Source organism: Oncorhynchus keta, chromosome 20 (genome assembly GCF_023373465.1).
Source record: "Oncorhynchus keta strain PuntledgeMale-10-30-2019 chromosome 20, Oket_V2, whole genome shotgun sequence".
Lineage (NCBI taxonomy): Eukaryota > Metazoa > Chordata > Actinopteri > Salmoniformes > Salmonidae > Oncorhynchus > Oncorhynchus keta.
The window spans coordinates 33638284-33652224 of record NC_068440.1 but is presented as its reverse complement, the minus strand read 5'-3'; the positions used below and the strand labels follow the sequence as shown (position 1 = coordinate 33652224).

General features: G+C 48.7%; 1 protein-coding gene across 11 annotated transcripts in view; it reads right to left on the bottom strand.

The window, feature by feature from the left end:
• LOC118399008 (focal adhesion kinase 1-like) overlaps positions 1-13941 on the bottom strand; it is a 269083-nt gene that overhangs the window by 174766 nt on the left and 80376 nt on the right. For 7 of the 11 annotated variants that reach the window (XM_052472715.1, XM_052472717.1, XM_052472716.1 and 4 more), the window contains exon 1: positions 5307-5325. The exons of the other annotated variants lie outside the window; for them this stretch is intronic. In XM_052472715.1, the coding sequence (XP_052328675.1) occupies positions 5307-5322 (16 nt within the window). In that variant the 5' untranslated portion in view covers positions 5323-5325. Of the gene's footprint in view, positions 1-5306; positions 5326-13941 lie in introns of those variants that run through there. 11 annotated transcript variants of the gene reach the window in all.

Genomic DNA, 13941 nt, shown 5'->3' with positions numbered 1-13941 from the left:
GTGCTAGGGTTAAAAAGCAAAATGTGCACCCGGGGGGGGCTCAGGCAGACACACCGTGAAAGTACACCAGCATGTAGCCACCGAGACATTTCTTGACAACTGTAACCATGCTAATTAGATTTGGTGTCGAGGGCCAAGGTAATGGTTGGAAAGCTATGCTGCAGTGGGTTTGTGTTGTGTGATTCTGGAGCCCACCTGGCATGGTAGGGGTCCAAGCACCTGGTTATTACCCAATACAAACAGAGGGCCAGGCACACATACAATGCTGCTTCAGATACATCTCAAAGGGCACCCTATTCCCTATGCAGTGCACTACTTTTGACCAGAGCCCTATGGGTGAATAGGGCTCATTTCATACAGAGCTGAAGTCTGAAGTTTTCATACACTTAGGTTGGAGTCATTAAAACTAGTTTTTTAACCACTCCACACATTTCTTGTTAACAAACTATAGTTTTGGCAAATCGTTTAGAACATCTACTTTGTGCATGACAAGTAGTTTTTCTCAGAGCCTCTTTGCTTGATATCATGGGAAAATCAAAAGAAATCAGCCAAGACCTCAGAAAAAAATAGTAAAGTCTGGTTCATCCAAATGCTTGAAAGTACCACGTTCATCTGTACAAACAATAGTACGCAAGTATTATCACCATGGGACCACGCAGCCGTCATACCACTCAGGAAGGAGAAGCGTTCTGTCTCCTAGAGATGAACGTAGTACTTTGGTGAGAAAACTGCAAATCAATCCCAGAATAACATGAAAGGACCTTGTGAAGATGCTGGAGGAAACAGGTACAAAAGTATCTATATCCAAAGTAAAACGAGTCCTATATCAACATAACCTGCGGAAGAAGCCGCTGCTCCAAAACGGTTTGCAACTGCACATGAGGACAAAGATCATACTTTTTGGAGAAATGTCCTCTGGTCTGCTGAAACAAAAATAGAACTGTTTGGCCATAATGACCATCGTTATGTTTGGAGGAAGAAGGGGGAGGCTTGCAAGCCGAAGAACACAATCTCAACCGTGAAGCATGGGGGTGGCAGCATCATGTTGTGGGGGTGCTTGGCTGCAGGGACTGGTGCACATCACAAAATAGATGACACCATGAGGATTGAAAATTATGTGGATATAGTGAAGCAACATCTCAAGACATCAGTCAGGAAGTTAAATCTTGGTCGCAAATGGGTCTTCCAAATGGACAATGACCCCAAGCATACTTCCAAAGTTGTGGCAAAATGGCTTAAGGACAACAAATTCAAGGTATTGAAGTGGCCATCACAGCTCTGTCAGGAGGCCTACAAACCTGACTCAGTTACACCAGCTCTGTCAGGAGGCCTACAAACCTGACTCAGTTACACCAGCTCTGTCAGGAGGCCTACAAACCTGACTCAGTTACATCAGCTCTGTCAGGAGACCTACAAACCTGACTCAGTTACACCAGCTCTGTCAGGAGGAATGGGACAAAATTCACCCAATTTATTGTGGGAAGCTTGTGGAAGGCTACCTGAAACATTTGACCCTAGTTAAACAATTTAAAGGCAATGGTACTAAATACTAATTGACGGTATGTATGGTCTGACCCAATGGGAATGTGACGAAAGAAATAAAAATGGAAATAAATCATTCTCTCTAATATTATCTGACATTTCACATTCTTAAAATAGTGATGATCCTAACTGACCAAAGACAGGGAATTTTTACTAGGATGAAATGTCAGGAATTGTGAAAAACTGAGTTTAAATGTATTTGGCTAAGGTGTATATAAACTTCCGACTTCAACTGTAGATGGGTCATTAATATATTGGTCATAGACTTCAGCCATAAAAGAGGACAGACATACAGACTTTCCTAACAATGACCCATGCTAAAACTATGACAATGTGTCATGTCATTTAGCAGATGCTCTTATCCTCTCCTTCCTCTTCTTATCCTCTCCTTCCTCTTCTTATCCTCTCCTTCCTCTTCTTATCCTCTCTCTTTCCTCTTCTTAGCCTCTCCTTCCTCTTCTTATCCTCTCCTTCCTCTTCTTATCCTCTCTCCTTCCTCTTCTTATCCTCTCCTTCCTCTTCTTATCCTCTCTCCTTCCTCTTCTTATCCTCTCTCCTTCCTCTTCTTATCCTCTCTCTTCCTCTTCTTAGCCTCTCCTTCCTCTTCTTATCCTCTCTCCTTCCTCTTCTTATCCTCTCTCCTTCCTCTTCTTATCCTCTCCTTCCTCTTCTTATCCTCTCTCCTTCCTCTTCTTATCCTCTCCTTCCTCTTCTTATCCTCTCTCCTTCCTCTTCTTATCCTCTCCTTCCTCTTCTTATCCTCTCTCCTTCCTCTTCTTATCCTCTCTCCTTCCTCTTCTTATCCTCTCTCCTTCCTCTTCTTATCCTCTCCTTCCTCTTCTTATCCTCTCCTTCCTCTTCTTATCCTCTCTCCTTAATCTACTTATCCTCTCTTCGTATCCTTCCCTTCCTCTCATCTTATTTCATCTTATCCTCTCTGTCCTCTTCTGATCCTCTCCTTCCACTTCTGATCCTCTCCTTCCACTTCTTACCCTCTCCTTCCTTTCTTCTTATCCTCTCCTTCCTCCCCTCTCCTTCCTTTCTTCTTATCCTCTCCTTCCTCCCCTCTCCTTCCTATCTTCTTCTTATTCTCTCCTTCCTCTCTTCTTATCCTCTCCTTCCTCTCTTCTTATCCTCTCCTTCCTCTCTTCTTATCCTCTCCTTCCTCTCTTCTTATCCTCTCCTTCCTCTCTTCCTCCCCTCTCCTTCCTATCTTCTTCTTATCCTCTCCTTCCTCTTCTTATCTTATCTCCTTCCTCTCTTCTTATCCTCTCCTTCCTCCCCTCTCCTTCCTCTCTTCTTATCCTCTCCTTCCTCCCCTCTCCTTCCTCTCTTCTTATCCTCTCCTTCCTCCCCTCTCCTTCCTCTCTTCTTATCCTCTCCTTCCTCTTCTTATCCTATCTCCTTCTCCTTCCTCTTCTTAGCCTCTCCTTATCTCCTTCCTCTTCTTATCCTCTTCTTTTTATCCTCTCACCTTCTCCTTATCCCTCAGCTTTTCCTCTCTCCTTCTGCATTTCCCTCTCCTTTACCCTTCTCCATCTCCTTCTACCTCTCCTCTCCTCTCCCCTTCCCCCTAAAGATGACTACTGACTGACATATGGCATGCTGAAGCATATGCACAGTGACAATAGGGTGCTTTAAATGCACATGTTGTTTCTTCCATGGGGACAAAGAAAGCCGTTTAAAGTGGGAGCCTGGCTAGTTGTGGAATTGACTGCTGTCGGACCTAGCTTCCATTATCAGCAGCTGCTCAAGCAAACTAATTACATCAGCTGTGGGTTCTATGGGCAACGTGTGAAAGGGAGCTGACCCCTGTGTAGTCGTGATACACACAAAAATGCACATATGTGCAAACGTACAAACTAGGGTTGCAAAATTCTGAGAACTTTCAATAAATTCCCTGGTTTTCCAGAGATCCTGGTTGGATGATTCCGGATTTCCTGTTTATTCCCTCATGATTCCGGATTTCCTGTTTACTCCCTCATGATTCCGGATTTCCTGTTTACTCCCTCATGATTCCGGATTTCCTGTTTACTCCCTCATGATTCCGTGAATCCTCCAACTGGGACTTCGGGAAAACCAGGAAACATGTTGAATGTTGCCAGAATTTTGCAACCCCTAGTACAAACACCCAAACGAAGACAAACACCCAAACTAGCCTCGCGCTTACAAACACACAACACACACACACACACACACACACACACACACACACACACACACACACACACACACACACACACACACACACACACACACACACACACACACACACACACACACACACACACACACACACACAGCATCCAATCATTCAGAAGCTTGAATCTCATGGTAACGTCCCAGTCATCTGTCACAGACATGTTTCTAAATGTTACTACTCGTTATGTGGGGAAATGCCACTTCCCTGGCAGGTGTGGTGCCCTTTAAGAGAGCAGAACTTGCTGAATTGCACAAGAAAGACAAACAACAAGTTAAACAAGAGGGGAGGGGGGGCATTGGGAAAGTTGGAAGTGGTTTACTTCAGGCAGCACAGAACAGCACAGTCCTACCCAACACAACAGTCAGTCAGGAAGGATTAAAGAACAACAGTGAGAAGCTAAACACTCTACTATTCAAACTGACAGAGGATACCAAGGAGAGATAACAAGTAGATGGTGAAGAGGATACGAAGGAGAGAAGACAGGTAGATGGTGAAGAGGATACCAAGGAGAGAAGACAGGTAGATGGTGAAGAGGATACCAAGGAGAGAAGACAAGTAGATGGTGAAGAGGATACCAAGGAGAGAAGACAAGTAGATGGTGAAGAGGATACGAAGGAGAGAAGACAGGTAGATGGTGAAGAGGATACCAAGGAGAGAAGACAAGTCGATGGTGAAGAGGATACCAAGGAGAGAAGACAAGTAGATGGTGAAGAGGATACCAAGGAGAGAAGACAAGTAGATGGTGAAGAGGATACCAAGGAGAGAAGACAAGTAGATGGTGAAGAGGATACCAAGGAGAGAAGACAGGTAGGTGGTGAAGAGGATACCAAGGAGAGATAACAAGTAGATGGTGAAGAGGATACCAAGGAGAGAAGACAAGTAGATGATGAAGAGGATACCAAGGAGAGAAGACAAGTAGATGGTGAAGAGGATACCAAGGAGAGATAACAAGTAGATGATGAAGAGGATACCAAGGAGAGAAGACAAGTCGATGGTGAAGAGGATACCAAGGAGAGAAGACAAGTAGATGGTGAAGAGGATACCAAGGAGAGAAGACAAGTAGATGGTGAAGAGGATACCAAGGAGAGATAACAAGTAGATGATGAAGAGGATACCAAGGAGAGAAGACAGGTAGGTGGTGAAGAGGATACCAAGGAGAGAAGACAGGTAGGTGGTGAAGAGGATACCAAGGAGAGAAGACAAGTCGATGGTGAAGAGGATACCAAGGAGAGAAGACAAGTAGATGGTGAAGTGGATACCAAGGAGAGATAACAAGTAGATGATGAAGAGGATACCAAGGAGAGAAGACAGGTAGGTGGTGAAGAGGATACCAAGGAGAGAAGACAAGTCGATGGTGAAGAGGATACCAAGGAGAGAAGACAAGTCGATGGTGAAGAGGATACCAAGGAGAGAAGACAAGTATATGGTGAAGAGGATATAATGGAGGGAGGAGGAGGAAAGGAAAGAGGAGGAGCAAGACGAAATAGCACAATAAAGAAGGGAGGAGGAAAGCAGGGGATGAGTAGTAGTGGAAGTTAGGAGGCAGTGGCAGTGATAGTACCTGGAGCACAGCACATGGGAAAGGGGCTGCAGGCGGGTCTGGGCTCCACAGGAGCTGGTCCCTCTGCTCTCTGCCTCCCGGGCTCCACAGGAGCTGGTCCCTCTGCTCTCTGCCTCCCGGGCCCCACGGGAGCTGGTCCCTCTGCTCTCTGCCTCCCGGGCCCCACGGGAGCTGGTCCCTCTGCTCTCTCTCTCCCAGGCCCCACGGCCTGCCAACACCCAGAGGTCTCACAGAAACACATAGAGACCAGGGCTTCCACCTTCCCCTACACAACACTAAACACCCCACTGACGAACCAATCAACGTCTACTCCACACTGCCCCTGATCCTCTTCACCTAGGACCAGGTCTGATCCACACAGCTGTAGTTCAATCCACCCTCTCCCCCAGTCTACTCCACCACTCAAGCCCAGGTCCAGAATCAGCACTTGGATCTGGAAGGGGGAAGGAGCTCAGAGAAGCACATCCAGGACATCCAGAGAGAGGGAGTCCCAGCCAAGCAGCCAAGCACTGGCCCAGTTTAAGAACTGAAATGCGGACAGGAGGAACAAGGTGGAGATGGATCAACACTGTGTTGTTAAGAAGTTCCCCATCCCCTCCACTGAACCTGAGGTACCTAGGTTGTTCTGCTGCTTCTGTCCCTGGGTAGCCCCTTCTGTTCGTCCGTCTGGCTGGTCAGCCTTACTAAGCCTCTCGCTGTGAGCCTTCCCCCGGAATACTAATCCTGCCCCCCGGCCCCCCGGCCCCTCGGCCCTCGCCCCACAACCAATACAGGAGAGGAGAAAAGGAGAGCAGAGTCAGAAAAGTATTCCACAACAACACAAGTAACTGCACTTCCCTTGGTCCACTCTGTATACATACCGATGCAAGAGGCCATTAATATGCTAATCTGAGCCACCGCCCTGCAAATCAACACTGACCCTGGGTCAGCTCTACAACCACACCACAGCACCTACCACCAGAGGAGGCCCTGTGTGTGTGTACACCAAGATACCCATCCCCAAGTGCCTGGCAACACGCCAAGTACCTCCACTCCACCACTCCTCCTCCTCCACTCCTCCCCTCTTCCAATAGGAGTGATAGCTAGGGCAGGAGGATCAAGATCGAGGTTTAGAGGAGATCGAGGTTTAGAGGAGATCGAGGTTTTGTTTTGTGTTTCTCCATCTGAAAAAACCCTCCAGGTAAAATCAATCCACATCCACACAGAGGAGAAAGGAGAGGAGGAGAAAGGAGGAAATGATGAAAGGTTTACTATCACCAACACTCCCTTTTAGGGTTACGCCAACACAGGGAAACAGAAGGCTATAGTTTGTTACAGGGCAAGTGTCGTTGTGTGTGTGTGTGTGTGTGTGTGTGTGTGTGTGTGTGTGTGTGTGTGTGTGTGTGTGTGTGAGAGATGAGTGAACAAGAGTGGTCAGCCATGACACCAGTACCTCCCTCATACTAGGCCAAGCAGCTTTCCTATAAGGGATTGCTTGTACAGTAGTCTACCTGACAGGGGAAATTGAATTACTGTGTGTGTGCCATCACATGCCTGTTTCCCTGTGTCTCTCTGTGGTCTGAATGAGGAGGAAGCCCATGCCTGTTTCCCTGTGTCTCTCTGTGGTCTGAATGAGGAGGAAGCCCATGCCTGTTTCCCTGTGTCTCTCTGTGGTCTGAATGAGGAGGAAGCCCATGCCTGTTTCCCTGTGTCTCTCTGTGGTCTGAATGAGGATGACCCCCATGCCTGTTTCCCTGTGTCTCTCTGTGGTCTGAATGAGGAGGAAGCCCCCTGTTTCCTGTGTCTCTCTGTGGTCTGAATGAGGAGGAAGCCCATGCCTGTTTCCCTGTGTCTCTCTGTGGTCTGAATGAGGATGACCCCCATGCCTGTTTCCCTGTGTCTCTCTGTGGTCTGAATGAGGATGACCCCCATGCCTGTCTCTCTGTGGTCTTAATGAGGAGGAAGCCCATGCCTGTTTCCCTGTGTCTCTCTGTGGTCTGAATGAGGAGGAAGCCCATGCCTGTTTCCCTGTGTCTCTCTGTGGTCTGAATGAGGAGGAACCCATGCCTGTTTCCCTGTGTCTCTCTGTGGTCTGAATGAGGAGGAAGCCCATGCCTGTTTCCTGTGTCTCTCTGTGGTCTGAATGAGGATGACCCCCATGCCTGTTTCCCTGTGTCTCTCTGTGGTCTGAATGAGGAGGACCCCATGCCTGTTTCTGTGTCTCTGTGGTCTGAATGAGGAGGAAGCCCATGCCTGTTTCCCTGTGTCTCTCTGTGGTCTGAATGAGGAGGAAGCCCATGCCTGTTTCCCTGTGTCTCTCTGTGTCTGAATGAGGAGGAACCCCATGCCTGTTTCCCTGTGTCTCTCTGTGGTCTGAATGAGGATGACCCATGCCTGTTTCCCTGTGTCTCTCTGTGGTCTGAATGAGGAGAAGCCCATGCCTGTTTCCCTGTGTCTCTCTGTGGTCTGAATGAGGAGGAAGCCCATGCCTGTTTCCCTGTGTCTCTCTGTGGTCTGAATGAGGATGACCCCATGCCTGTTTCCCTGTGTCTCTCTGTGGTCTGAATGAGGATGACCCCCTGCCTGTCTCTCTGTGGTCTGAATGAGGAGGAAGCCCATGCCTGTTTCCCTGTGTCTCTCTGTGGTCTGAATGAGGAGGACCCCCATGCCTGTTTCCCTGTGTCTCTCTGGTCTGAATGAGGAGGAAGCCCATGCCTGTTTCCCTGTGTCTCTCTGTGGTCTGAATGAGGAGGAAGCCCATGCCTGTTTCCCTGTGTCTCTCTGTGGTCTGAATGAGGAGGAACCCCATGCCTGTTTCCCTGTGTCTCTCTGTGGTCTGAATGAGGAGGAAGCCCATGCCTGTTTCCCTGTGTCTCTCTGTGGTCTGAATGAGGAGGAAGCCCATGCCTGTTTCCCTGTGTCTCTCTGTGGTCTGAATGAGGAGGAAGCCCATGCCTGTTTCCCTGTGTCTCTCTGTGGTCTGAATGAGGAGGAACCCCATGCCTGTTTCCCTGTGTCTCTCTGTGGTCTGAATGAGGAGGAAGCCCATGCCTGTTTCCCTGTGTCTCTCTGTGGTCTGAATGAGGAGGAACCCCATGCCTGTTTCCCTGTGTCTCTCTGTGGTCTGAATGAGGAGGAAGCCCATGCCTGTTTCCCTGTGTCTCTCTGTGGTCTGAATGAGGATGACCCCCATGCCTGTTTCCCTGTGTCTCTCTGTGGTCTGAATGAGGATGACCCCCATGCCTGTCTCTCTGTGGTCTGAATGAGGAGGAAGCCCATGCCTGTTTCCCTGTGTCTCTCTGTGGTCTGAATGAGGAGGAAGCCCATGCCTGTTTCCCTGTGTCTCTCTGTGGTCTGAATGAGGATGACCCCCATGCCTGTTTCCCTGTGTCTCTCTGTGGTCTGAATGAGGATGACCCCCATGCCTGTCTCTCTGTGGTCTGAATGAGGAGGAATCCCATGCCTGTTTCCCTGTGTCTCTCTGTGGTCTGAATGAGGAGGAAGCCCATGCCTGTTTCCCTGTGTCTCTCTGTGGTCTGAATGAGGAGGAAGCCCATGCCTGTTTCCCTGTGTCTCTCTGTGGTCTGAATGAGGAGGAAGCCCATGCCTGTTTCCCTGTGGTCTGAATGAGGAGGAAGCCCATGCCTGTTTCCCTGTGGTCTGAATGAGGATGACCCCCATGCCTGTTTCCCTGTGTCTCTCTGTGGTCTGAATGAGGATGACCCCCATGCCTGTTTCCCTGTGTCTCTCTGTGGTCTGAATGAGGATGACCCCCATGCCTGTTTCCCTGTGTCTCTCTGTGGTCTGAATGAGGAGGAAGCCCATGCCTGTTTCCCTGTGTCTCTCTGTGGTCTGAATGAGGAGGAAGCCCATGCCTGTTTCCCTGTGTCTCTCTGTGGTCTGAATGAGGAGGAAGCCCATGCCTGTTTCCCTGTGTCTCTCTGTGGTCTGAATGAGGAGGAAGCCCATGCCTGTTTCCCTGTGTCTCTCTGTGGTCTGAATGAGGAGGAAGCCCATGCCTGTTTCCCTGTGTCTCTCTGTGGTCTGAATGAGGATGACCCCCATGGCCGTTTCCCTGTGTCTCTCTGTGGTCTGAATGAGGATGACCCCCATGCCTGTTTCCCTGTGGTCTGAATGAGGAGGAAGCCCATGCCTGTTTCCCTGTGTCTCTCTGTGGTCTGAATGAGGATGACCCCCATGCCCGTTTCCCTGTGTCTCTCTGTGGTCTGAATGAGGATGACCCCCATGCCCGTTTCCCTGTGTCTCTCTGTGGTCTGAATGAGGATGACCCCCATGCCTGTTTCCCTGTGTCTCTCTGTGGTCTGAATGAGGAGGAAGCCCATGCCTGTTTCCCTGTGTCTCTCTGTGGTCTGAATGAGGAGGAAGCACATTCCTGTTTCCCTGTGGTCTGAATGAGGAGGAAGCCCATGCCTGTTTCCCTGTGGTCTGAATGAGGAGGAAGCCCATGCCTGTTTCCCTGTGTCTCTCTGTGGTCTGAATGAGGAGGAAGCCCATGCCTGTTTCCCTGTGTCTCTCTGTGGTCTGAATGAGGAGGAAGCCCATGCCTGTTTCCCTGTGGTCTGAATGAGGAGGAAGCCCATGCCTGTTTCCCTGTGTCTCTCTGTGGTCTGAATGAGGATGACCCCCATGCCCGTTTCCCTGTGTCTCTCTGTGGTCTGAATGAGGATGACCCCCATGCCTGTTTCCCTGTGTCTCTCTGTGGTTTGAATGAGGAGGAACCCCATGCCTGTTTCCCTGTGTCTCTCTGTGGTCTGAATGAGGATGACCCCCATGCCTGTTTCCCTGTGGTCTGAATGAGGAGGAAGCCCATGCCTGTTTCCCTGTGGTCTGAATGAGGAGGAAGCCCATGCCTGTTTCCCTGTGTCTCTCTGTGGTCTGAATGAGGATGACCCCCATGCCTGTTTCCCTGTGTCTCTCTGTGGTCTGAATGAGGATGACCCCCATGCCTGTTTCCCTGTGTCTCTCTGTGGTCTGAATGAGGAGGAAGCCCATGCCTGTTTCCCTGTGTGGTCTGAATGAGGAGGAACCCCATGCCCGTTTCCCTGTGTCTCTCTGTGGTCTGAATGAGGATGACCCCCATGCCTGTTTCCCTGTGGTCTGAATGAGGAGGAAGCCCATGCCTGTTTCCCTGTGTCTCTCTGTGGTCTGAATGAGGAGGAAGCCCATGCCTGTTTCCCTGTGTCTCTCTGTGGTCTGAATGAGGATGACCCCCATGCCTGTTTCCCTGTGTCTCTCTGTGGTCTGAATGAGGATGACCCCCATGCCTGTTTCCCTGTGGTCTGAATGAGGAGGAAGCCCATGCCTGTTTCCCTGTGGTCTGAATGAGGAGGAAGCCCATGCCTGTTTCCCTGTGGTCTGAATGAGGAGGAAGCCCATGCCTGTTTCCCTGTGTGGTCTGAATGAGGAGGAAGCCCATGCCTGTTTCCCTGTGGTCTGAATGAGGAGGAAGCCCATGCCTGTTTCCCTGTGTCTCTCTGTGGTCTGAATGAGGAGGAACCACAGGAGATCTGGCAGCATAAAGCCAATCATGGAGAGAGATAAAGAAGGAAGGGAGAGAGAAAGAGGGGAGGGAGAGAGATAAAGAGTGTAGGTAGAGAGAGGAGAGATAGAAGAGAGAGAGAGATGGAAGGTAGCGAGAGAGAGAGATAGAGAGAGAGAGAGAGAGAGAGAGATGGAAGGTACCGAGAGAGAGAGAGAGAGAGAGAGAGAGAGAGAGAGAAGAGAGAGAGAGAGAGAGAGATGGAAGGTAGAGAGAGAGAGAGAGAGATGGAAGGTAGAGAGAGAGAGAGAGATGGAAGGTAGGTAGAGAGAGAGAGAGAGAGAGAGATGGAAGGTAGAGAGAGAGAGAGAGATGGAAGGAGAGAGAGAGAGAGAGATGGAAGGTAGAGAGAGAGAGAGATGGAAGGTACCGAGAGAGAGAGAGAGAGAGAGAGAGAGAGAGAGAGAGAGAGAGAGAGAGAGATGGAAGGTAGTGAGAGAGAGAGAGAGAGAGAGAGAGAGATGGAAGGTAGCGAGAGAGAGAGAGAGAGAGAGAGAGAGAGAGAGATGGAAGGTAGTGAGAGAGAGAGAGAGAGAGAGAGAGAGATGGAAGGTAGCGAGAGAGAGAGAGAGAGAGGAAGGTAGCGAGAGAGAGAGAGAGAGAGAGAGAGAGAGAGAGAGAGAGAGATGGAAGGTAGCGAGAGAGAGAGATGGAAGGTAGCGAGAGAGAGAGAGAGAGAGAGAGATGGAAGGTAGCGAGAGAGAGAGATGGAAGGTAGCGAGAGAGAGAGAGAGAGAGAGAGAGAGAGAGAGAGAGAGAGAGATGGAAGGTAGCGAGAGAGAGAGAGAGAGGAGGTAGAGAGAGAGAGAGAGAGAGAGAGAGAGAGAGATGGAAGGTAGCGAGAGAGAGAGAGAGAGAGAGATGGAAGAGTAGAGAGAGAGAGAGAGAGAGAGAGAGAGAGAGAGAGAGAGAGAGAGAGGAAGAGAGAGAGAGAGAGAGAGAGAGAGAGAGAGAGATGGAAGGTAGAGAGAGAGAGAGAGAGAGAGAGAGAGAGAGAGAGAGAGAGAGAGAAACAGAGAGAGAGAGCAATATGTTTGGAACATTGAATCACAATAAAAATCACAGTGTCGAATCACTATACATATCGAATCGTGAGAATCGCTTATACATATCACATGGGCAACTAATTCATATCATGAGGTCCCTGGCAATCCCCAGCCTTAATCCCTATATAGTGTACTACTTTTGACCACAACCATAGGGAATATGGTACCTATTTAGGACACAGAATAGGATATCCAGCAGACGAGCCAGACACTTTGGTCGCAATCCTTGAGAATAACACGAAACATTTTGGACTTCTCATGGTCGGTACTAACACAGTAATGATTCCAATGAAAATTGTTCACCCAAAGTTTCATCTATGGATAATATTATAGCCTTATAGATCGTGGAGAAAAAGACCTGATTCCCTATGTTGTAGACTACGTTTGATTATATCCCATAGGGCCCTGGTCCAAAGCAGTGTGCTATGAAGGAAATAGGGTGCCATTTGAGAGTCAGCCTGTTTTCATGTAAACTAGCACGTGGCACCACAGATGAGCCTGCGTGGCCAAGTTTATTTAGAAGGCAGAGAGTTATGCTGTTTGTTGAATCATTTTCTTCTTACTGAGGAGGAGCCGTGGCTGACTGCTGCATCTACAATAGGTATGCACGTGGACTGCTGCATCTACAATAGGTATGCACGTGGACTGCTGCATCTACAATAGGTATGCACGTGGACTGCTGCATCTACAATAGGTATTCACGTGGACTGCTGCATCTACAATAGGTATTCACATGGACTGCTGCATCTACAATAGGTATTCACATGGACTGCTGCATCTACAATAGGTATTCACATGGACTGCTGCGTCTACAATAGGTATTCACATGGACTGCTGCGTCTACAATAGGTATGCACGTGGACTGCTGCATCTACAATAGGTATGCACGTGGACTGCTGCATCTACAAAAGGTATTCACATGGACTGCTGCATCTACAATAGGTATTCACGTGGACTGCTGCATCTACAATAGGTATTCATGTGGACTGCTGCCTCTACAATAGGTATTCACGTGGACTGCTGCATCTACAATAGGTATTCACGTGGACTGCTGCATCTACAAAAGGTATTCACGTGGACTGCTGCATCTACAATAGATATTCACGTGGACTGCTGCATCTACAATAGGTATTCACATGGACTGCTGCATCTACAATAGGACTGCTGCATCTACAATAGATATTCACGTGGACTGCTGCATCTACAATAGGTATTCACGTGGACTGCTGCATCTACAATAGGACTGCTGCATCTACAATAGGTATTCATGTGGACTGCTGCATCTACAATAGGTATTCATGTGGACTGCTGCATCTACAATAGGTATTCATGTGGACTGCTGCATCTACAATAGGTATTCACGTGGACTGCTGCATCTACAATAGGACTGCTGCATCTACAATAGGTATTCATGTGGACTGCTGCATCTACAATAGGTATTCATGTGGACTGCTGCATCTACAATAGGACTGCTGCATCTACAATAGGTATTCATGTGGACTGCTGCATCTACAATAGGTATTCATGTGGTACTGCTGCCTCTACAATAGGTATTCACGTGGACTGCTGCCTCTACAATAGGTATTCAGAGCTGCCCTACAGAAGGTATTCACGTGGACTGCTGCATCTACAAAGCGGTATTCACATGGACTGCCATGGACAATAGGTATTCACGTGGACTGCTGCATCTACAATAGGTATTCACATGGACTGCTGCATCTACAATAGGTATTCACATGGACTGCTGCAAACTACAAAGGTATTCACGTGGACTGCTGCATCTACAATGGTATTCCTGGACTGCTGCATCTACAATAGGTATTCACGTGGACTGCTGCATCTACAAATATTCACATGGACTGCTGCATCTACAGATAGGTATTCACGTGGACTGCTGCATCTACAAAAGGCATTTGCAACTGCTGCATCTACAATAGGTATTCACGTGGACTGCTGCATCTACAATAGGTATTCACGTGGACTGCTGCCTCTACACATATTCCGTATGGTCACAATGGATTCATGCCGTCATCTGCTGAAGGTATTCACG